General features: G+C 43.3%; 1 protein-coding gene across 6 annotated transcripts in view; it reads left to right on the top strand.

Moving 5' to 3' along the window:
- POC1B (POC1 centriolar protein B) overlaps positions 1-23,302 on the top strand; it is a 108,633-nt gene that overhangs the window by 7,964 nt on the left and 77,367 nt on the right. For 5 of the 6 annotated variants that reach the window (XR_002325921.2, XM_020993452.2, XM_020993453.2 and 2 more), the window contains exons 3-4: positions 8,034-8,205; positions 21,050-21,229. Coding sequence is in view for 5 of the 6 variants with exons in the window: in XM_020993452.2 (XP_020849111.1) it covers positions 8,034-8,205; positions 21,050-21,229 (352 nt within the window). In the remaining variant the exon portion in view is untranslated. Of the gene's footprint in view, positions 1-8,033; positions 8,206-14,498; positions 14,591-21,049; positions 21,230-23,302 lie in introns of those variants that run through there. The other variant, XM_078146550.1, reaches the window with a different exon arrangement.

Genomic DNA, 23,302 nt, shown 5'->3' with positions numbered 1-23,302 from the left:
GGTGTGTGAACTGTGAATTAACATTGTGGACTTCAGATTTTCCAAACTGACCTTCATTAATGTGGATAAACTGAGTGTAGGCATTTTTAAGAATAAGGATGTACACCTAAGACTAACTGAATCGCAGCTGAATTTAGTTTACCTAGAAGGATCTGATTCACTTTTTGTTGACGAAATAAGAATCTCCTTGGTTGAAGACAACGGAAAATTGCATGGTCTTTATACATTTGGGGGTTACTTGTCGATGAAAATGTGTTCTTTGTCTTGAGTTGCTGTTTTGAATAATTTAATAAAAGAATGTTGAGGTGTTTTAGTCTGTTGTAAAAGGTGAACAAATAGCTCTCTGTGATTGGTTAGAATATGGACCCTTTTTTTTTCCTTTTCTTTTTGGTGAGGCAGTTGGGGTTAAGTGACTAGCCCATTGTCACACAGCTAGTGTCAAGTGTCTGAGGCCAGATTTGAACTCGGGTCCTCTTGACTCCAAGACTCTATCCACTGAGCCACCTAGCTGCCTCTCCCTCTTTTTCAATATAGTTTTTTGGGTGTTTTGTTTTGTTTCGTGAGGCAGTGGGGTTAAGTGATTTGCCCAGGGTCACACAGCTAGTGTCAAGTGTCTGAGGTCAGATTTGAACTCAGGTCCTCCTGACTCTGGTACTGGTGCTTTATCCACTGCACCATCTAGCTGCCGCTTGGACCCTTTTTTCTAAAGGTTTTAAAAGTGGTGTTGGAAGAACATGAAATAAACTATCGCTTTTGTTTTTGGTAAACAGATACAAGTGTTTTAATTTATTCTCAGAGGATCAGCTGTCACTGAGAGCCGTTATTGGTAGTAGGCAATTTCATTTTATAATTCTCTTATTCACTCAATAAATATTTATTAAGTGCCTGCTATGTGCCAGTAGGTATCCCACTGGGGATACAAAAAAAGGCAAAAGACGGTCCCCATCCTCAAGGAGCTTACAATCTAATGGGGGAAATAACATGCAAACAAATATCTGCAAAGCAAGCCATGTACAAGATAAACAGGAAAGAATTTACAGAGGGAATGCTTCCCATAAAAGGTGGGATTTTAGCTGGGACTTAAAGCAAGCCAGGGACATCAGTAGCTGGAGTGGAGGAAGGAAGGCATTTTAGGCATGGGGACAGCCAAGGAGAATGCCCAGAGCTGAGAGATGAGTATCTTGTTGGTGAAGCAGTCAGGAGGCCAGTGTCACTGGCTCAAAGGAGACATGTCGGGGTATAAGGTATAAGAAGACATCTGAGACTCATTATACCTGCCACCTGGCTGCTGACCTCCCTGGTTTCCTATAAGTCCCAACTGTAATCCCCATCTTCTACAGAAAGCCTTCCCTCTGTTAATTCTTTCCTATCTATCCCATATATAGTATGTACATATTTGTCTGCATGTGGTTTCTTCCTTTGGACTGTGAGGTCCTTGAGGCTAGGCACTGCCTTTTGCCTCTTTTTTGTATCCCCAGTGCTATAGCACAGTGTCTGGCACACAGACAGTTAATAAATGTTTATTGAACGAATTCATTTTTTCATTCATTTCATGTGACTGGTGTAGACAAAACAACATGTCAGCAGTTTTCGTGTTGGAGTTGTGTCATGGATACCCATGAGTTTGTTGTTTTGCCCTTTCCCTATGACTGCTCCTTCATGATATTTACGGAGAGAGGCGGTACAATGTAGGAGGAAGACTGCTGGAGAGGCCTGGGTTCGAATTCTGCTTGGTAGCTCTGGCACTAGGCACTAGGCATCTTTATCTGTAAAATGGGAGTAATGATACCTGCAGGGTCTTCCTCCCCTGCTCGTCGTAGGGTCCAAATGTGATCACGTATGTAATTTGGTTAGCAAACCTTCAAGTGCTTTAGAAATGTAAACTGGAATTATTAGTTGATCTGTCATACCAAATATACTTAATGTATGTTTACAGTTGACTGTGTTAAAAATGAAGTAACCTTTTTCCCCCCTTATCCTGATTTCTTTAAATAGAAACAAAATGGAAGGCTAGATTCTTCAGTCATTTTTCCTTGTACTGTGCTCTTGTTATTTTTTTTTTCCTCTTTGGTGAGACCGTTGTTTTTAAGTGAGTTGCCCAGGGTCACACAGCTGGTAAGTCACAAGTGTTTGAGGTCAGATTTGAACTCGGTTCCTCCAGAGCCAGAGCTCTATCCACTGTGCCACCTAGCTGCCCCTATGCCCTATTAAAATTTTACCAAAAACTGTTTTGACTGTGGCTCTTGTTGGGAGTCTGTGTAGGTAAAGGGGTTGGGGGAACCGTTCAGATTGGGAAGTCACGCATGTTACCTTGTTTGAGCCTTGCAACAACCCTGTGAGATTTCGAGTAACTGTCTTCTGACCTGTGGAAGCTTCCCTCTAGAATGCGTGTAAAAGAAATGTGACTTTCTGAGGTGCTAGGGTGATTCAGTCAGTACTGCTGCAGTTGGGTCAAAGGGAATGATTTTCAAAATGGAAAAGCTAGAGAGATGGTGGTTCAGAGAGAACTGAATCCTGCTCTAGGTTAAGAACTGCGAGGTTGGTCCTTCCATCCCTGCTAGCTAGCATCCTAGATGTGTCCTCCTTCTCTCCGTTTGCAACAGGTGCCTCCACTTTCTTTCTGCATGCTCTCTTCTTAACTTCTTACAATCTAGCTTCTGCCTGCAGCATTCCACCAAGACTGCTCTCTGCAAAGTTCCCAATCATCTCTTAATTGCCAAATCAAATTCTCATCCTTCTTGACTTCTCTGTAGGTTTGGGCACTGTTGAGCACCCTCTTCTCCGTGATTTTATCTTCAGTCTAGGTTTTGGAGACACTAGTCTGTCCCGCTTCTCCTCCTACCTGTCTGATAACTAAGTCTCCTTTGCTGGATCTTCATCCAGGTCAGGTCACTAATCATGGGTGTCCCACAGGGCTCTCTGTCCATCAGTACTATTTCACTTGGTGATCTCATCAGCTCCCATGGATTCAACTTTCTTTGTGCTCATTCTCAAATCTCTTTATCTAGCTCTAACCTTTCTCCTGACCATCTCAAACTCAACCCGTTCAAAACTGACCTCTTTATCTTTCTCCCTAAACCCTGACCTCTTCCTAATTTCCCTATTATGGTTGAGGGCACCACCATGCTCCCAGTCTCCTAGGCTCCCAACCCCAGTGTCTTCCTTGACTCCTCACTTGTGCTCACTCCCCATATCCAGTCTCTTGCCAATGCCTGTGGTGTTGGCTTCATAATATCTCTCCCACCTGTCCCCTTTTCTCCTCTGATGACACTTACCACCCTGGTGTGGGCCTTCATCACCTCATTCCTGTATTGACTCAGTAGCGAGGTGGTTGGTCTGCCCATCTGAGTCCCTTTCCTACCACAGTCTGCTCTCCACTCAGCTGTCAAATTTGCCTTCCTAAAGTACAAGTCTGATCATATCAGCAACTCTATTTAGTAAATTCACGTGGCTGTCTCTTGCCTCCAGGATCAAATAAAGACTCCTCCTTTTGGCTTTTTAAGGCCCCTCACTGTCTGGTCACCTTCTCACACCAACCCTCCCCTTTCACCCCACGGTACTCTGCAGTCCAGTGACACTAGCCCCCTTGCTAGTCCTCAAACCTAACTCTCGGTCTTCTGACTCCAAATTTTTACTTCTGGCTCCCCATGCCTGGAACTCTCTCCCTCCTCATCTCTGCCTCCTGGCTTCCTTCCAGTCTCAAAAAACTTACCTTTCCCAGTCCTCCTTAACCTTGGTGCCCTCCCTCCATGATTATCTCTGATTACTCATGTACGTAGCTTGCTGTGTCCACTGTTATTTGAATGCTTCTTGGGAGCAATCAGTGGTTTGGACCTTTGTATCCCAGCACTTAGCATGGTGCCTGGCCCAGTAGACATTGCTGTCTACTGACTAGAGAAGTGACAAAGTGCTTTAGGAAAATTCATTTGCCAGCTGAACGGAGGGTGGACTGGAGTGGGGAGAGACTGGAACTGGGGTCACCAGCCAACAGACTATTCAGTAATCCAGGTGTGAGATGATAAGGGCCTGCATCAGAGCTGTAGCAGTGTTGGAGGAGAAAAGGAGGCGTATAGGGTGAGTAGACTGGGAGGAAGGTGGGAAGACCTTGATGACAGTAGTTAGCAGAATTCTAGAGGAGATTATTCTCTAAGTGGTTTGTGAGCATTTGGAATTAGAAAGCAGGGGTCACTTAGAGCCAGAATGGAGGTCTCTAAGAATGAGTGATGTACCCAAGTAATTTTGTTTGGTTTTTGGTAAAGCGACTAGGTTGATTGGTCAAGGAAATCGCACAGTCTGTCTGGATTTCAGCAGGCGTTTGGCAGAATATCTTTCAGTGTCTTAATGAACAAGATGGAGAAACGTAGGGTAGGTGAGAGGAGTTAGGTTGGACAATCATATCCAGAGAATGTTGATTAATGTCATTTAAAGAGACATCTGTGGTGGTGTGGCACAGGGTCGTCCTTGGCTCATCTTTGATCAGTGAGTTGAATGAAGACAGAGAGTATGATCATAACATTTGGAGATGACACAAAACAGATGTCTTAGATATTAACATATCTAATACCTTTGATGATAGCCCTTTAAGGTTTGCAAAGTGCTCTAAAGCTTACATATGTCAACTCTTCTAGTAGTGTAAGATAAAAAATCCTGCATTTAGGTTCAAAGAAAATCAACTTCAGAAGTACAATAAGGAAGCCTGACTTCAGGGTATTTCACGGGATGAAAGACTAAAGGTTTTGGTTGACTGGAAATTCAGCATAAACCGATTAAGATATTCAGTTCAAATGGGGACGTCTTGTAAGTACCTGTTAACTGTGTGAAATTGCCCAATAAATCCACTAAGTAAGTGCTTTGTGGCAGGTGTTTGCCCCAAAGAGTCAAGTTAAGGCACCTTTCCCCTCTTGCACAGGTGACTCAGGGCAGATTCACAAAAGAGGAAGTGTTTCTTCATAGGAGGGATCCTGGAGGGCCTGGGAGGCAGACCTCAAACTGCTCAGCTCAGGAGCAGCTCTGCCACCGAAACAATTCCTTTGGTGCCGGCAGCCCTGGGAAGAAGCTGGATGATTGTGCCAGTGATTCTCCAGGAAACCAAGGCCACCTGTGTCTGATTAGACTTTTGCTGTTCTCCCTCCCAGCCCTCCTGCTTCCTCTCTCGTTGCCACCCCTTCCTTCTCTTTGACCCCCTTGCTCCAACCCCAAAAGCCGCAATCTAAGGGTCTATGAATTGGCTGTGTGTTCATCAGTACTTCTCAAGAAGAGAATTGCCCATTGGCCGATGAATTCACATCTTATCCAGGAAACGTCAGCAAAGGCCTCAGGGGTGGGAATGTCAAGGATGCAGAGTGACGCCTGGTTATACCAGGTGATGTGTCCTACTCCCTTCTTTTGACCTTTTCATCTCCAAAAGGATCTATTCGATGATGCATGATACAAAGGGGCTGACATTTTAAATTGTGTATCATGTTTATCCAGGGTGGGGTTTCAAATGGAAACATTCAAGAGCTGGCACAGGACTGCGCTGACATCAGTAATTTGTGATGTATTGGGCTTTGAAGTGTGACCATTTCTTTCCTGGGGAAGGACAGTGCAGAAACAAGAAACTAAATCATATGTAACTTGCTATTATTTCACAAGACTGAGATGAAATAAGAATCCATAACAATTCCAGCTCTACCCCTCACTCAGATTGATAGTAGCATCCCCCACACATCAGTTGACTGGTGCTACTTTTTCTTTGCTGTGTCACCGCCATTTGTCTCCCTTGTGGCCTGGAGCTGGCCAACAAGGCCCAGAGAGGTGGAGGAAGTTGCTAAAGCTCACATAGGTGACAAGTGACTCATCTGTGTCTGAGCAGAGAGCCTCTGACTCCAGGTTCCCCATACTGAGGTTCCCCATTCCTGCTGCATCTTACAATGTAGGTGGAGGTCTCTCCACCTTTCATGGGCTGTCTATTGCTGAGTGAATGCTGAGTCTCTGGATCTAGCAGCCAGTGTTTATGGAAAACCTAAACAGGAACAAAGCACCGGGCTAGTCACTGTGGGGGAAGCATGTGGAGGACAGGAGAGAATCGCAGAGTCTCAGGGTTGCAAGAGTCCTCAGAGAACATCCAGGTAGACTTAGGTTGTTTCTGTCCTGGCCCTGGAGGAATTGATACCATTAAATAAGAAACAGGAACCGAATGAAGGAATGTAATGGTTATCCTTCTGAGTTTGTCTGGCTAACAAATTCAACTCAACAAACATGTCTGAGGCCCCCTACATGCAGACACTATACAGGAGATAGAAAGATGAAATGCAAAATCCGAAGAGCAGCCTAGCTAACACTAAGTATGTCTAGATGCTTAGCTACCCATGATCGATTGATTGGCTGATCGGGCCCCAACAACTCTTGAAGACCATTTGCTAAGGTGTGAAGATCAGGGCCACGAGGGGGGAATAGTTGTGCTTTTGAGGACAAGTGTGGTTATCATTTAGTAACATGGCCAAAAAGTCATCTTGGGCATACAGGAGCCCCATTTTATTCCGATTCTAGAGAGAGAAACTTCATGATTGTTAAAGTTAGGCAGGAGTGCCTCTTACACTTCCTTCAGTGCTCAGAAGGCCTGTGCTGCGGCCGTCCCTCTGCTTTATCACGCCACCGTACATCCAAGGATCCTTGTACAGTGTATTTTTAAAGGGCGAGGTCGGGAGAGAGATTGCCAAAGAAATTAAAGGAGGAGTATTTAGCCAACTTAAGCCAACAAATATTTATAAACTTGGAAATCCCTTTATTGTTAGTTTTCATAGAAACAAATGTACTAAGTGCAAATAGTTTTAATGTATTTGTTAAGGAAATTGCAAGATTCTTTGAGACTGACTATAGCTCATCTTCCCTCTGATATCCCTTTTAGCAACAGGATCATAGGCTTGGACCTGGAAGAGGCCTTGAGAGGCTGTCTGCACCAGCTCCCTCATCTTATAAAGGAGAAAACTGGGGCCCACAAAGCTTACAGGATTTTGTCTGAACCCTGGTCCTCGGACTCTAGATCTGAAGACAGCTGTGTGTGTGTGTGTGTGTGTGTGTGTGTGTGTGTGTGTGTGTGTGTGTGTGTGTGTGTGTGTGTGTTTTCTTTCAGTAACACTGACTCTTTCCTCCATTAGTGAGAATTCTTATGCAAGTAGAAGGAGATTTTTCTCACTCAGAGACAGAGGCGATGTTTTTGTCTGCTGTGAATGTTCCAAGTGTTTACTTGTAGCATAGATTACACCCTCAAGCCCTCTCCCCGGAAGCCTCAGTGCTGCTGTTTGTCAGGTGCTCCCTGGCTTACTTACCCTTCTCTGTCTAGTCATGAAACATTTATTGGTTCTCACTGGGTAAACAGTCCAGGACCTATGTATGCCAGGGGGGTTACAAATAGTAACAGTTCCCATTTACATAACTTTTTAAGGGTTACAAAGCATTTTGTATTTCCCCCCTAGATTACACATAAAGTAGGAGGCCAGCCTTAGAATCAGAAAGCACTGGAGTCCAGTGCTTTCTCTGAGCCGTTCTGTGTACCTGGTCAAACGGTTGAAGTTGAACTAAATAACACTGTAAGGAGTTGACTAGCATGGATGAAGAGTTTCCTCGATGGAGGCTTTCTACACAGATAAAGTCAGCGGTCCACACTTTAAAAAAAAAATAATTACAGATGAAGAAACTAAGGTACAAGGTCAAGTAGCTTACTCATTGGTCATAGAATTAGTAGGTGTCATAGACAAGCCTTGAGCCCAGGACCGTGGTACCAAACCCACTACACCATGCTGCCCCTAAGGAAATAGCATCAAGATGGCAGTTTAATGATGTGGATTTCTTTTTTATTATTTTTTTAGTTCTCCAGTGTAGCTTTACCTGTCTCCAGCCCCTGCTGTTACCTTGTGATTTGATGTAATACGTTGTAATGAAACTCAGATACTTACTTCCCTCTTAATTTTTCCTATGTACAGTTAACTATGGGTACAACCTGCATAATTTTGCTTTAACAAAACTGTGATTATTTCTTCTGTTCTTGATAGCCAGTGCCTCTTGGGATACCTTTCTCATGCTATGGGATTTCAAGCCACAGCCTAAAGCTCTCCGCTATGTGGGTCACAAGGATGTTGTGACCAGTGTACAGTTTTCACCACTTGGAAACTTAGTGGCGTCTGCCTCCCGAGACAGGACCGTTAGACTATGGATTCCTGATAGGTAAGCGTAATTGACCAAAATTGCTGTTTTCTGAAATTGAAACGTGAGGGGAAAGAGGGAGTGTTTGGCTATGGAGGGCTTTGTCTGGGTTTAATAATAACAATGATAAATAGCTAACAATTATATAGTTGTGCTAAGCCTTTACAAATGTCTCTCTTGATCTTCACAACAACTCTGGGAGATAGGTGCTATTATTATCCCCATTTCACAGATGAGGAAACCGAGGCAAACAGAGGTTAAGTGACTTGCCTGGTGTCACACAGCTAGTAAGTCTCTGAAGCTGGGTTTGAACTCGGGTCTTCCTGATTCTAGGCCTGGCGATCTATCCACCTAGCTGCCTCAATCCATATGAATTGATACTTACACATTTCCTAGCGCCTCCAAACTGTTGAGTCCCTTAATTATACTAGACTTAGTTTCAACATGTAAAAGACTCCAAGCCTTCCATGGTCCCCCTGTCCCCTACTTGCTGAGCTGAAAACCTTACTTTATATATACATCACTAGAAAATTGGGGGCATTTGTCAAGAGCTCTCTCTTCTCTCTTGTTCTTCATCTCACATCACTCAAATGTCTTTCCCCACCATGAGCTCCTTCACTCCTGCTTCACATAATGAGGTGACCCTTCTCCATGCCAAGGTAAACCCCTCTACATGCACAAATTATCCCATTATCCATCCCAGCCTCATCCCATGTACCCTCTATCATCCCCATTCTCTTATTTATCTTCAGTCTCTCCCTACCTACCGGCTGCTTCTTTGATGCCTACAAACGTGCCCATGTCCCCCTCATCCTTAAAAAATCCCACATTTCATCCATCCATCCATCCATCCATCCCTCTCTGATAGCTAGTGTCCTATGGCACTACTCCCTTTTAAGGCTAAACTCCATGAAGAGGCCGTCTACAGCCAGGCGCCTCCACTTCCTCTCTTCAAAACCTTTGTCCTCGTCATTCAACTGAAATTGCCTTCTCCAAAGTTACCAATACTCCCTTAATTGCCTAATATCATGACTTTTTATTTTTAATTTTATTTTATTCTTCCACTTAATCAAAGTCTATTTTCCCTCTATTCCAGCCCCCACTGATTGACACAAAACCCTTGTCACAAATATGGATAGTCAAGCAAAACAGATTGCTGCATTGGAATGACCTTTCCTTAATCCTTATCCTTTCTGAACTCTGCCACCTCTGACCCTGATGATCATTCTCTTCTCTCTGAAACTCTCTCCCTCCTCAACTTTTGGTGTCACTGTTCTTCCCTGGTTCTCTTACCTATCTGACCACACCTTCCCATTCTCCTTTGCTGGATCTTCATCCAGGTTGCACCCACTGCCTGGGGGTATCTCCCAAAACTCTGTCCTTGGCCTCTTCTTCCTCTCTTTTCTCTCCCTTTGGGATCTCATCAGCTCTCATAGTTCAGTTATCATTTCTTTTGTTTTTAACTAGTTTGCTAGTTGGGTGAGCTATATAAGATAGCATTTCCAAGTTGTCTTAAATTTCTCTGATGATTAGAGTTTAAACAAATTTTTGAGTCAGATCTATTTTTAACACTTTTCATTCAGTCTTTTTATCAGCCGTTCCATCCAGGCTAAAGCCCCGTCTTAGGTACACTCTGAACCATGGGTAAAGGTGAGAAAGCCATTGTCTTCTGCCCTTCCCATGCTGCACCTGCATTATTGTGTTCAGTTCTCAATGCCACATTTCGGGAAGGACTCTGAGAAGTAAAGAGGCTCCAGAAGAGAATGGGCAAGACAGTGAAAGTCCTCAAGATCCCACTGTGTAAGGATCAGTTTAAAGGAACTGAGAATGTTTAGCCTGGAGAAGAGGGACATCATAGCCGTCTTTAAGTCTTTGAATGGCTGTCCTGTGGAAAAGGGATTAGATTGGCTATTCCTGGCCTCAGAGGGCAGAAATCATAGTGATGGGCAGAATCTGAGAGGCAAATTCAGATCTGATATGAAGAAAGAATTCTAACCATTTAGAGCGGCAAACATTTATTAAATATCTCCATGTAATGGAATTTCAAAGATGAAAAATGATATTGTCCCAGCCTTAGGGAAGTTACAGTCTAATTGGAATAGGAGAGATATATTATGTACACAGGTAATCAGTGGTATGCTGGAGCCAGCTTGTAATAGCACAGAAGACCAATTGTTAAATTTCCACTGTGAGTATTTGCATCTTGGAAATTGACAAATGCTGAAAATCAAGGCTTGATTTATTGTCTTGTGGATTTCTAGACTTAGGAAAGTGATGGAGAAAATGTTAATAATGCAATTAAGCTTAAAAGTACAAAATTCCCCCCCCCAGCTGGTTGTTAAACATTTACCAGCACACACCTGGATATGTTTGGTACAGTTTAACATGTGATGAGGCAAAGAAGAGCTAGGCAAGTTGCTATGAGAAATATAAGGAGGGAGAAATTACTTTTTTTAAAAAAAAATAAATCTTATTGATGTATTTTTGTTGTTCATTTGTTTTACTTGTGTCTGACTCTTTGTGACTCCCTTTTGAGGTTTTCTTGGCAAAGATACTGAATTGCCATTTCCTTCTCCAGCTCATTTCACAGATGAGGAAACTGAGGCAAACAGGGCTAACTGACTTGCCCAGGGTCACACAGCTACTAAGTGTCTGAGGCCAGATTTGATTTCAGGAAGTTGAGCCTTAATCCAGGCCTGTCCCTCTATCCACTGCACCACCTTGCTGCTATTTTGTTTTTACTAGCCCTAAATTTCCCTTTGTATCCTTCATCTTCCCTTTAGAGAGTTATCTCTTACTATAAAGAATTTTAAAAAGAAAGAAAAAAAGAAGAGAAAAAAATTTAGTAAAAACCTATCAGTACATTAAGAAAATGTGACCTTGTATGCAATGTTGCATACCTGTGGATACCATCCGGTCTTTGGTGAGAAGCAGAAGGAAGTGTCTTCTCATGCCCAGGAAAGATCACTTTCACCTGGAGAGTCAGAGGAGACTTCACGGAAGCATCTAAGTTGGGCCTTGAAGGAAGTGAAATACTTCAACAAACAGTGATGAGAGTTGGAAGAAGAGTCTATTCCAAGCATAGGGGGACGAATGTGAGCGAAAGGCCAAGAGGTGGGAAAGGGTATGACGAGAACACAGTACAGAGAGGAATCCTCTTTGTTGGGGCATGGCCTACAGCAAGGGAATCAATGTTAAGTTTGGCTGAATCAGTAGGGAGGAGCTGAAATGTTATTATGGAGCAATTTGGAGCTGGGGAGAGTTTTGTTTTATTTTTAATAAAGGAGTAGTATGATTGTAGTGGTTAGGCAGATTACTCAGGAAGCAGTGTGGAAGAGGGATTAGAGAGGTTATAGTTTGTAGACTGGAAGGCCAACTAAAGGTTATTGTCATATTCCAGGTGGGAAGGGTTCAAGCCTTTAAATAGTGGTTACTGTGGGAGTGTAGAAGAAAAGTTAGGTACAGGAAGTATTGTGGAGCTAGGAAGGGCAGCTTTTGGCAATGAACTGTTTATTTGGGGCGAGGGACAGGGGCGATCAAAGATAGTGCCAAAAGGGGTGTTAGAGGTACTGTTCACAGAGATAGAAAAGTTGGGGGAAAAGATTGATTTTGAAGCATCTGTCTATCCAGGAGAAGATACTAACCAGGAGTTGGAAATAATGAGAGTGGGATTCTGAGGAGAAATTGGGAATGGAGAGCTAGGTGTGGGTGTTCCCTGCAGAGAAATCGAAGCTATGTTAATAGATGAGAAAACTGAGGAGGAGAGTGTGGGTAGAGAAGGGAAGAGAGCCTAGGGCAGACACTTGTAGAACATATACATTTAGGAGGCAGGTGGAAGGTGAAAGCCTAGAAAAGAAGGACAAAAAAGGAGTTAATAGATGAGTAAGAGGAGAACCACGAGAGCCACGTCTTGGAAGCCAAGGGTGGAGATGACGTCAAGTTGGAGGAGGTAGCCCGAGGGAAAGTTTAAAGAGACCAAGGATAGAGACAGATTGCACTGAAATTTGTCAATTAGGATACTATTGATGACCTGGGAGGAGAGCAGTTTCTTTTTCTTTCTTAATTTTAAAATTTATTTTTAGCCTTCATTTAAAAAAAAATGTAGTTCCAAATTCTCTCCTTCTGCAACATGATATCAATTATACATGTGAAGTCATGCAAAACATTTTCAAATTAACCATGTTGCAAAAAACAAAAACAAAAGGAAAAAATATAAAGAAAGTAAAAAAGTATGCTTCAATTTGTACTCAGAACTCATCAGTTCTCTCTCTGGATATGGATAGCATTTTCCATCATGAGTCTTTTGGAATTGGCTTATTTCATTGTATTGCTGAGAATAGTTAAGTCATTCATAGTTGATCATTGTACAATATTGCACTTATTGTGTACAGTGTTCTCCTGGTTCTGAATACTTCACTTTGTATCAGTTCATAAAAGTCTTCCAAAGTTTTTCTGACACCATCCACTATATTATTTCTTATAAAGCATAACAGTATTCCATTACAGTCATATACCACAACTTATTCAACTATTCCCCAAATGATGGATGTCCTTCAATTTCCAATTCTTTGCCACCACCAAAAGAGCTGTTACAGATATTTTTGTACATTTAGGTCCTTTTTTCCTTTTGGGAGAGCAGTTTCAATAGAGTGGGGTGGGGAGCAGACTCCCCAGGACTGAGTGGGTGCTGAGGAATTAGAGACATTAAGTACAATACAGGACTCTTCTTTCCCAGAATTTATCAATGAAGAGGAGGAGAGAGTGAGGATGTGGTAATAGCGTTGAGGTGGGGTGGGGCAGGACACTTGGTTTTCTTTGAGGGGAAGATACAGATATTGGAGACCTGAGCATATAGAGTGGAAAAATATACAGTAGAGAAGGAGAGATGAAAGATGTAGGACAATGAGGGAATAAATGATTGTGGAGAAAAGAGGGCAGGAAAAAATATCAAGGGTACAGATGGAGGGGTTTGCTTTTACAAATTGGGGGCTCATCTCTTCCTTTGAAATTGGAGGGATGGAGAAGGTGGATGAGAGCAGCGGGAGGATTAGAGGAGGAAGGGACCTGCAGGCACTCAGGTTGGATGGTCTCAATAAAAGTAGAAAATGCATGAGTGAGTGAAAACATATTGTAAGTGCTGACCGTGTGCTCCGTGCTAGGGACTCACACAGAAAATGAAGCCAGTCCTGGGGGAGACAACTTCTGTAGGATGGTTCAGCTGCAGGGCAGATGGAGAGGCCGGGAGGTTCTCAAAGTGATGCAGCAGCATGTTTGGAGAGGGAAGGAGGAGCATTGAGAAGAAATATGCTTTAGAACCGTCACCATGGAGAGCATAGTAAGTAGAGTCAGGAAAAGGAGGAGGAAAGGTAGTTGTTGAGGGGAGAGGAGGGAAGATGCAAAGATGCTTCCAAGGTTTTGAGCCTGGTAACTAGAAAAACCGTTACTTCGTAGAAATAAGGAAGTGAAAAAAAAAGAAGCTTTGAGGGGAAGATGATTTCAGCTTTGGATGTTTGGGGTTTGAAGTGAAGGTAGTATAACCAGTTGGAGACAACTCAGCAAGTGTCTGGAAAAAAAAAATATACACGGAGGCCTGGGGAGAAGCTGGGGGTAGAAATGTAAACTGGGCAGGCATATATCGAAATTATAGGAATGATTGAGATTACCAAGGACATCAGTACAGAGAATGAGATTGGCCCAGGACAGAGCTTTGATGAGCAGACATCAGTAGGATTATTGAAATTTTTTAGCATGAAAGAAGGGGTAAGGATGGAGAAGACTGCAAGTCAGGTACTAACTCCTTGAAAAAGGCTGGAGTGACCTGCAAACCATTATATTGTGGCAACAGGGATAGGAACAGGGATGTGGGATCATACTTTTCAAGCTATTTTCTGATCATTCCCAAAGAAGAGACGACAGACTTCATAAGGAACCTCCAGTGTTAACACCAGCAATTGATTCAGATTTAAGATCATAATCAGCGTTTAACTTGATTGTTGTAGCTCAGATTGGGGAAAAATGAAAGGCAGAATATTCACCTCTTTGTGAAAATTTTTAACTATGTCATTTTATGAAGCATCCTTTTGTACTTTGACCATAACAGAATCAAAGCAAAAGCCAATCCCAAAACTTGTTGGTGTCTGAGCCCGCTTTACATCTTCTAGTTACCTCTTTGATTCTGAGGAAAGAAAAATTCTCACTTAGGAGAATGAGAAAAAAACATCTTGTGGTTTATCTTCAGGCTCTACAATTTTTATTATTATCTGCATTTCTTATAACATGTATGTTTGTCAGGCTGTGAAGGACCCATGATGTTGTCATAAGGGTCTCCTGGTGTCGGGACATTCTCCACCAATGCAGAACACAACCTACTTTAAATTACTGAGAAAGTTGCGTGAGGATCAGAGAGGTATGTGATTTGCCCAAAGTCACACTGCTCATTTTTGTGTTTGTCTTTAAACATAATTTCTTAATTCACATTTGCATTTTATTGCAATGTTGAAAGAAATTAGCCAGGAATCACCCTAAAAGAAAGTGCCTCTGTCTTATAGTGAGAGCTAAGCTCTTGGGAAGACCTATCCCACCCCTTGGGTAGAAATGGATCCCCTTCTATTGAGGATAAATGGAAGAACACACAAGTGGGTCACGATCTGCACCACTGAAGGGCATACCCCACTGAGGAGATCAGGTGCTTTGTAGTACACAGTTCAAAGATAGAGAGGTACAAGTTAAAAAAAAAGCAGTTTTTCCAAAAAGAAATTATACTATGGTTATTGAAACATCTAATAATTCTAACTTATACTTAATTAAGTTTAACGAGAATCGAAATAGTTTTGCCATTTCTATCAGAGAGCATTGCCCTAGAGCAGGGTTCTTCACCTTTTTGTGTTGTGGCCTCTTTGGCAGTCTCTTGTGAAGCCTACAGACTCCTTCTTAGAATCATGTTTTTAAGTGCATAAAATGAAATACAGAGGATGGCAAAAGAAACCAATTACATTGAAATAAAAATGTACTTTTATCCTCCCTCCAAGTTCATGTTTTGCCCCTGAAATCTCCCCATGTGCCTCTTGGGGGCCTGTGGACCCCAGGCTAAGAAGCCCTGCTCAAAAGGCAGCCACAGGATAATGGACTTGGACCCTAAGTCTGGTTTGGAATCCTGAGTGCCACTTGTAAACTGTATGACTTTGGATAAATCACTTAACCTCTTGGGGCATCAGGATCCCCATCTTTGAAATGAGAGGATCTGTAAGACAGCTCGGAAGGACTTAGCATGCAAAGTATTCTCCACCCCCAGAGAAAGAACTGATGGAGTCTGCGCACAGATCGAAGCCTTTTTTAAACTGTCTTTATTCTTATCGGGCTTTTCTGCCGGTCTGTTTTCTTTTACAGCATGACCACTATGGAGATATGTTTTGGATGATTGCACATGTGTAACCTGTATTGAATTGCCGGCCTTCTCAGTGAGAGGGGCGGGGAGGAAGGGAGAGAGTTTGAAGCTCAGTTTTTAAAATGAATGTTGAAAATTGTTTTTTACATGTAATTGGGGGAAAGTAAAATATCAATTAAAAAAAAATAAAATAAGAGGATCCAGCTAAAAAGTTGCTAAGTTCCCTTCCCAGCCTTAGTGCCTGTGAATCAGATGTTTGAGCCCCAAATGTTTCCAGCACTCAGAGGATAAGCAGGGCAGAGTGACCAGGGATTTGTCTGGCACTGGGCAATTTGCCCTACAACAGGCAATTTAAAGGAGTTATAAAAAGCAGAACAGTTGTGTTTTTCAGAGGAAAGCGGCAGAGGGTGTGGTCCCGATGGGGTTGGCAGACAAAGCCGGAAGAGGAAGCTGGGGAGCAGCTTGATTGTCTCCTGCTTCCCTCAGGTAGCTCCCAAGTTCTGGCTAGGCCTCAGGGTGGGGAGAGAGCCCTAGCCCTGGCCTAGCAAGCCTAGCTGTGGCTTGAATGCCCCCTTGGAAGAGAGGCCAGGCAGCTCAGGGACTGGTGGCAGACTGGGAAGGGAGGCAGTATGTTCAGCCCTGTATCTTAAGTATCTTAAGGATGCTTCCTTCTCCCTGATTCTGAGGACCTAATGTTTCCTCCCAAATGTTGCCTTCCCCTGTTTCTCAAATCTTGCCCAGGCATTGGGCAGGGACACCAGGAATCCCAGGAGCTACCCTGGGGAAAGGGAAATGTTCGGACCTGGGCGTTGTCTGCCATTGAGTCAGGATGGTAAAGTAGCAAAATCTTACTGCTGCTGCTTACTGCCTGTGTGACCTTGGGCAAGTCCCTATGAAATGAGGGGGTTGGCTAGATGGCCTCTGAAGTGGGGTGGGGCGTACTTTAGGTGGGGCAAGAGAAGCTGCTTAGCCCCCGGGCCCCAGCTGGAGAGCTGCCTCTTAGTCCTTCATCGTTGGGTCTTTTCCTCAAAGCTTTGCCCTCCTAGACTGCTGAGCAGAAGTATGTGTATGGGGTGACCTTAGGTCCAGGGAGTACCTGGGAGGACAAAGGGCCCTTCTCCCTCCTAAGCTGCTTATGCTGAGTCATGAGACCAGAGACTGCTGCTTTGGAAGGGCTGATGCTCCCTGCGCCACTCAGGGACACCTCATTTCAACAACCTGGCTGAAAGAGCACCAGGCCAGGGGTCAGAAGAGCCGGGTTCTGATCCCTGCTCTGGCAGTGAGTCGTTGTTCTCTCCTCTGTAAAATGAGATAGTTGGACAAGGTTTTCCCTAAGGCTCCGTCCGCCTCTAGCAGTCTATGAGTCTGTATGACTTGGGCTTTATACAACTTTTATCTAATTGCAAATTTGTAGGTCTTTTTTCTAGAGAGTAATTTGGCAGTACGTAGCAAGAGCTTAAAAAAAAAATCCCACCTTTTAACACAGTACCTCCGTTATTATAACTATACCTTGACAAATTTTATCAAAGACATAAAAAAAAGCCATCCAGGATTTTTCATAATAGCTTTACATATAATAGCAAAGGACCTAAATGTCTAACAGTTAAGGATGGGCTAAATACATCACAGTACATTATATCAGGGAATTAACATGAAAGAATATTATAACTCATTTAAAATGGACAAATATGATGTAAACAGTAAAACCTGGACAGACATCTGTGAAATAATGCAAAGGGGAAATAACCCAGCTATAATGCTAGGACTGGTAAATGAGAATGAGTGGACAAACCTTTGAAGGAGTGACGGAAACAGTGTTACAGTGCGTTAGGAGCTGAAGCAGCGTAATCTGGTGGAAAGCTAATTGGCTCCGCAGTCAGGGCATTGGCTCAAATCCCGGCCTTGCCCCGGGTACCTGTGTGACTTCAGCCTCCTTGGGCCTCAGATTTCTCATGTCAGATGAGGGAGGTTGGACTGCGTGGTCTCTGAAGACTTTCCCAGCTCTAAATCTTTGATCCTATGATAAATTTAAATGTAAACACTTTCTAAGCAAGTTGACTACGTAAAACATTGGATTCCACCTCATCTTGGCCTCATTTTCTGTAAGTTGAAAGAGCCTCTTGGACTCGGGGCTTTTGTTCCCTCCTCTTTGAAAATGAGAATTTGAGCTAGATGGTCCTCTTTGTTCTTCTAGGTCTTCAGCCCCCCTCCCCTAGAGCATCTTCTATTTGTTATAAGTTAGAACCCTTCCTCTGTCACCCTTCCCTAACTCCTAGTAATCAGGTTTTTTGGATGGCAGATGTGAGGAGACACCTCAGTTTAGCACATAGTTTAACTAGGAAGCTGCTAAACAGCACCATTTGTTGAGGGAAGGGGGTCATGTGTGAGTGACCTCCACCATGGTGGCCTCAAGGTATCCTGGAGTCTCTGTGCCTCTCCAGGTATAGCATTAACCTCTCTCTTAACCCCTACTTGGACCCCCTTCCCCCAAGCCTTTCCTGCCACTTGCTGCTGGAGACATTTGCAGTGCTCATCCCAGATACCAAGAATCAAATCGTAGTTGAGGTCCTGCCAATGCTTGCCAGCTGCACGACCATGGGGAGGTCATCTAACTCCTCTGAGCCCTAATTTTGTCATCTCACGACACTGTGGTGAGGGAAGCACTTTATAATGGTGATCTAACATCGTCGTTATGATATCAGCATGATATGTATTCATTACGCTCCAGGAAGTCTCTAGATTGTATTGTGTTAGTCGTACCCAGTCCCAGAACGCGGCATAGCCTTCTGGAAAGAGGTCTCTGCAGAGTTTGGCCTGGCCATTGACAGTGAAAAGACCGAGTGCGTGATAAATGTTTGTTGTCCGAGTTACGTCATGCTCTTGGATGGACAGCCTATAGACTGTCCTATAGCCTGTGGACACACACAGACACACATGTGTTTGGGATAGAGAGCTCAGGCCCAGAATTGAGCAAGAGTTGGAAAGCCAGTTAGACCTGTAACCCCAAGCCTCCCATGGAAATAGTGGCCTGACTCTTTAATGCTGACATTCTACTGGTATGGCTGTAGGGCAATGAGATGGGTATTACAGTAGTCTCTGAAGAAGTCAAAAGGAAGATCCCACATAAGTCAGAGGTGGGGGTGTCCAGGCTGCAGCATGTAACCAGCGAGAAACTTTGAGGAAGAGCAAGAGTGAAAGATGGCGTCAAAGACCTGTGTGATGGGAACCGAAGAGCGGCTGGTCCCGTGTGGGGGGAGCTGGGGTAGGGGCCAGCCAGAGCATGGCACTGGCACCTCTGTGCTGTCAGCAGAAAGTGAAGGCCTCTGGCACATGTGGGAACTGGGGCCGGTACAGTGGCCAAGAATCACCAGGAATGACAGGGGACGTGGATGGGCCACAATCTGTGCCACTGAAAGGTGTTTCCAAACTACAGAGATCACAGACCCCTCTAGACACCTCTGAGTAGTGACCTATGGGCTAAAATGGCTGTTTTACTTGAGTGTCCACAGGAATGTATAAGCATGAAGACAGCGCTTAACAAATATGGCCCTGTGATTCACATGTTATCTTGTTGACATAGGCAACTCCCATGTGGGGAACCCCATCCACATGCAGATAGCAGCCCAAGCTCTAGGGAGTCGCTGGAAGCACATAAAGATTAAGCGGCTGGGGGCAGCTAGGTGGCGCAGTGAAGAGAGCTCCAGCCTTGGAATCTGGAGGACCTGAGTTCAAATCAGTCCTCAGACACTTGACACTTATTAGCTGTGTGACCCTGGGCAAGTCACTTAACCCCAATTGCCTCATCAAAAAAAAAAAAAAGATTAAGCTTCTGGCCCAGGGTCACTGAGCACAAGTAAGAAGGTGCAATTTGATCCTAGCTGTTCCTTACTCCAAGTTGATCACACCATTCTGCCCTTCAAAAGGGGAAACAGAATAGCTAGTCATAGCTAACCCTTATAGAGCACCTACTATGTGGAAAGTACTGGGCTAAATGCTTTACAAACAGCTCATTTGATCCTCATAACCCTGGGAGGTAGGTACTATCATTATCCCTGTTTTTCAGATTAGGAGACTGAGGCACAAAGAGGTTAAGTGACTTGCCCAGTGTCACACAGCTAGTAAGTGTCTGAGGCCAGATTTGAACTCAGATCCTCCTGACTCCAGACCTGGTGCTCTTATCTCCTGTACCATCAGCTTGCTCTTACATGATTTTATAATTACTAAATAAAACAAATCGAGGCTTATGCAGGTTCTGAGTTGAATCATCCTTATCTATTAATGCTTGAGACTTTTGGTATGGCATTAAATAAATTCCATTTCCAGACCAATTTCCTGTAAGGTATCACTAATGTTAATACCACTATCAAAACTGAACATTTTCTAAATCTCAGTTATTAGCAAGATAAGAATGCTTTGGGAAAGAGTAGGGCTTCTCAAAGCTCTTTTCCAGCCCAACCCCAGAGTTCTAGGCTTCCTTCTGGCCCCAATCTCTGCCCTCCAGGGCCCTGTATGACTTCTCCCATTTCCTTCTTCCCTTCCTTCACCTGTCCCCAGCAAAGAAAACCACAGCAGCAATTCTGTGCTATTATAAAAGGAAGCAATAGAGACCAGAGCTGCTGTGATTTCATTGGTCCAGGGACCTCCTGAGTGAGGAAACTCCCATTACCTGATCAAATCTGCCTGCGGCTGCCATGCAATTTCTGCAGTCTTAGACTGTGGCCTACATCTCTCAGAGGTTAAATGACTTGCCCAGAGTCTCCAGCTAGTATATATCAGAGGCAGGTCTTCAACTCAGGTTTTTCAGGGTCCAAGGCCAGCTCTTTAGAAGGAAATTATGTTAAAAAACCATTTTTCTTTTATTTCATCTAAGGGACTTGAGTAGGTGAAGAGAAGGAGGAAGTAGGTAAGAAGGAATGTGTTTGCAAGGCCTTGGTTAATGCTGATTAACATTAGCAGAGGTGGTACCTGGAATAGACAGATTTCTAGGAAAATACAGTGTGGAATGAAGGAGCTATGGACAGGAAACCTATTTCAGAGCTCACACACACACACACACACACACACACACACACACACACACTCAAGATCATGGCTGTGTGTTTTCTCAAAATTTTCTTATCACCCTCTGTTTAATAACATCAAAATCATCAGTTGTAGCCTTAAATACCCCCTTACCAGTCTCAGAACAAGAGGTGCAAGTACACAGCATCTGGCAGAGAGCCATTCAGAATATTATTTTCTCCATTTCTGGTTTAAAACAAAAATAGGGAGGAACCACCTGTTAGGAGTGGTGTTTTCTATTAACAAAGCAAATTTTAAAAGACAGTGTTATCAGAGAGTACAGGTGTGACAAGATCTTTCCAATTCTGTCTATTTCAACAACAGGCGATTTTTAATAACACATTTAAGTCAGTTTGCTAGTTCTGAACAATGCCTAAGTTAGTGTTATTCTGACAGCCTCTGTGGGAAATATGTTTCCAGGAAAGGGAAGTCTTCGGAGTTCAAGGCGCATACTGCCCCTGTGCGAAGCGTAGACTTCTCCTGTGATGGCCAGTTTCTTGCTACAGCTTCTGAGGACAAATCAATCAAAGTTTGGAATATGTATCGGCAGCGCTTCCTGTATTCCTTGTATCGGCACACACACTGGGTGTGCTGCGCCAGGTAAGTTTCAAAGGAGTCGAGTAAACATACATGTGTGCTTCCTAATGTGCGTCAGACTTTTCCAGCAGTGTCTCTGCTGGAAAAGAGAGTTTCAGAATCTCTTCACATATTTTAATGTATGAATCACAAAAATCAGGAGAGGAAAAAAAGCCTTTTTTTTTATTGGAATACCTAATTTCTCTGCAAGTCTTCTCCTTTTAAAAATAAGTGAATTCTGTAGATGAGAGGTGGCACGGCATCCTCATGGTCAGGAAGTCCTGGCCTATCCTGGCTGTGTGATCCTAGGTGAGTCATTGCCCCGTCAGTGCCCTGGACAGGTGGCTTTCTAAATCTAAAAGTTGTCAAACAGGTGCCAACCCATAAGAAATATCCCAAAACTCCATGGAAAATTTCAAATTTACAAAACTGTTAAAGTGCAGGAAATAAAGGTAAAGAAGTTTTAATCTGAGTCCATCACAGTGCAGTGTGATTTCTTCATTCCAATTCATGCATGTGTTATAGACCAGGACTTCTTAAATTCTTTTTTCCACCCACGACCCTCTCGGCACTTCTTAAACGGTGGGTCGCGACCTTTAAGAAGCACTGAATAGACAAAAGAAATGAAAAGCTAAACGAGTGTCTGGGATGATCCTCTGAGGGCTCAGCAGACATCATCTTATTGCGAGTGTTCATACCATAATACTGAGCATGTTACCATCTTCATCTTTTCTTTACCTAAAGTTTTCAACTCAGTCTGTGTATGTAAGTGTGTGACTGATCCTGAATTTTATAATGGAAGTCAATGGGAAAATGGATGGCTAGGTGGATGAATGGATGGATGGATAAATGGATGGGTAAATAAACAGGTGGATGAATGGATGAATAGATGGATGAATAATAGATGGATAAATGGGTGAATGAATGGGTGAACGGTTGGATGGATGAGTGGATGGAAACAGGGATAGATGGGTAGATAGAGATAATTAGACATAAAGATAATAGAGATAGAGAGATAGACATGATAGGTAGAGGGAGAGAGAGACATGACAGGGAGATAGATGGATAGATAGAAATGATAGAGGTAGAGAGGTAGAGATAGAAAGTGACAGAGGTAAGTAGATGGATGGATAGAGAGGTAGATAATGGCAGAAAACAGATGTAGAGATGATAGATGGTTGGATAGAGATGCTAGAAATAGATAAATATAGAGATGACATAGACATGGATAGATGAATAGATAGAGATGATAGATAAAGGTAGAAGGATAGCTAAAGCATTTATTAAGCCCTTACTGTTCCAGGCAGCATGCTAAGTGCTGAGAATACAAATATAAGCAAAAAAGAAACTCTCTACCCTCGAGCACACCTTTTTAGGAGAAGATGACCCACCAAAAAGTGCTGGAAAGTTGGGGGTTGAGTGGGGTGCAACCCAGGGAACATGAAAAAGTTCAGAGAAAAAGTAATAGGGCTAGGAGAGAAATAAGCATGGCTGACCCTGGCCCTTCCTGAAAAGACGGTTCTAGGCAGGAACTCAAAGGAAGGGGCCACAGGAGTCGGCATCTTCAGGGTGAGAAGGCTGCTGGCTCTGAGATGGGAAGGTCTGAAGAGTCAGGAGAAAAGATAGGGAAGAAATGAATTTACTGAAGCAAAGTATTCATCAAATACAAGTGAAAAAGTACATTTAATTAAATTAGTCAAGAATTGCTGGAACAATGTAACTATTTTCAAATTGGCAAAGTAAAGGCAATGAAAGGAAATTACTAAGCAAAGAGTCTACTTGACGCTTGTTTGTAAAATCTATAAGGGGAGAGTCCAGACAGAGATAGTCACATACATGCCACAGAGTCCCCAACTTATTAAAAGGGACATAAAAAAATTAGAAGATTTTTATTCTTATTGTTTTAATTTTCTTCCCATAGGAGAAGGTCCCAGAAGCCTTATGTCCCCCCTGCTAAAATGAAAGTGGCATCACTCTAAGCAGAAGTTCTAAATGAGCTACCCTTTCCCCTACACAATGAGTTACCACTAGTACCAAATCGGAGATGATTAGAGAAACTCACAAAGAAAGGTCTTGCCACCACCACTTCCTTCCCTT

This window comes from Phascolarctos cinereus, unplaced genomic scaffold, assembly GCF_003287225.1.
Source record: "Phascolarctos cinereus isolate Bilbo 61053 unplaced genomic scaffold, phaCin_HiC Scaffold_1;HRSCAF=81, whole genome shotgun sequence".
Lineage (NCBI taxonomy): Eukaryota > Metazoa > Chordata > Mammalia > Diprotodontia > Phascolarctidae > Phascolarctos > Phascolarctos cinereus.
Note: the sequence above shows the minus strand (reverse complement) of the source record. Positions and strands in the feature narration are given on the sequence as shown.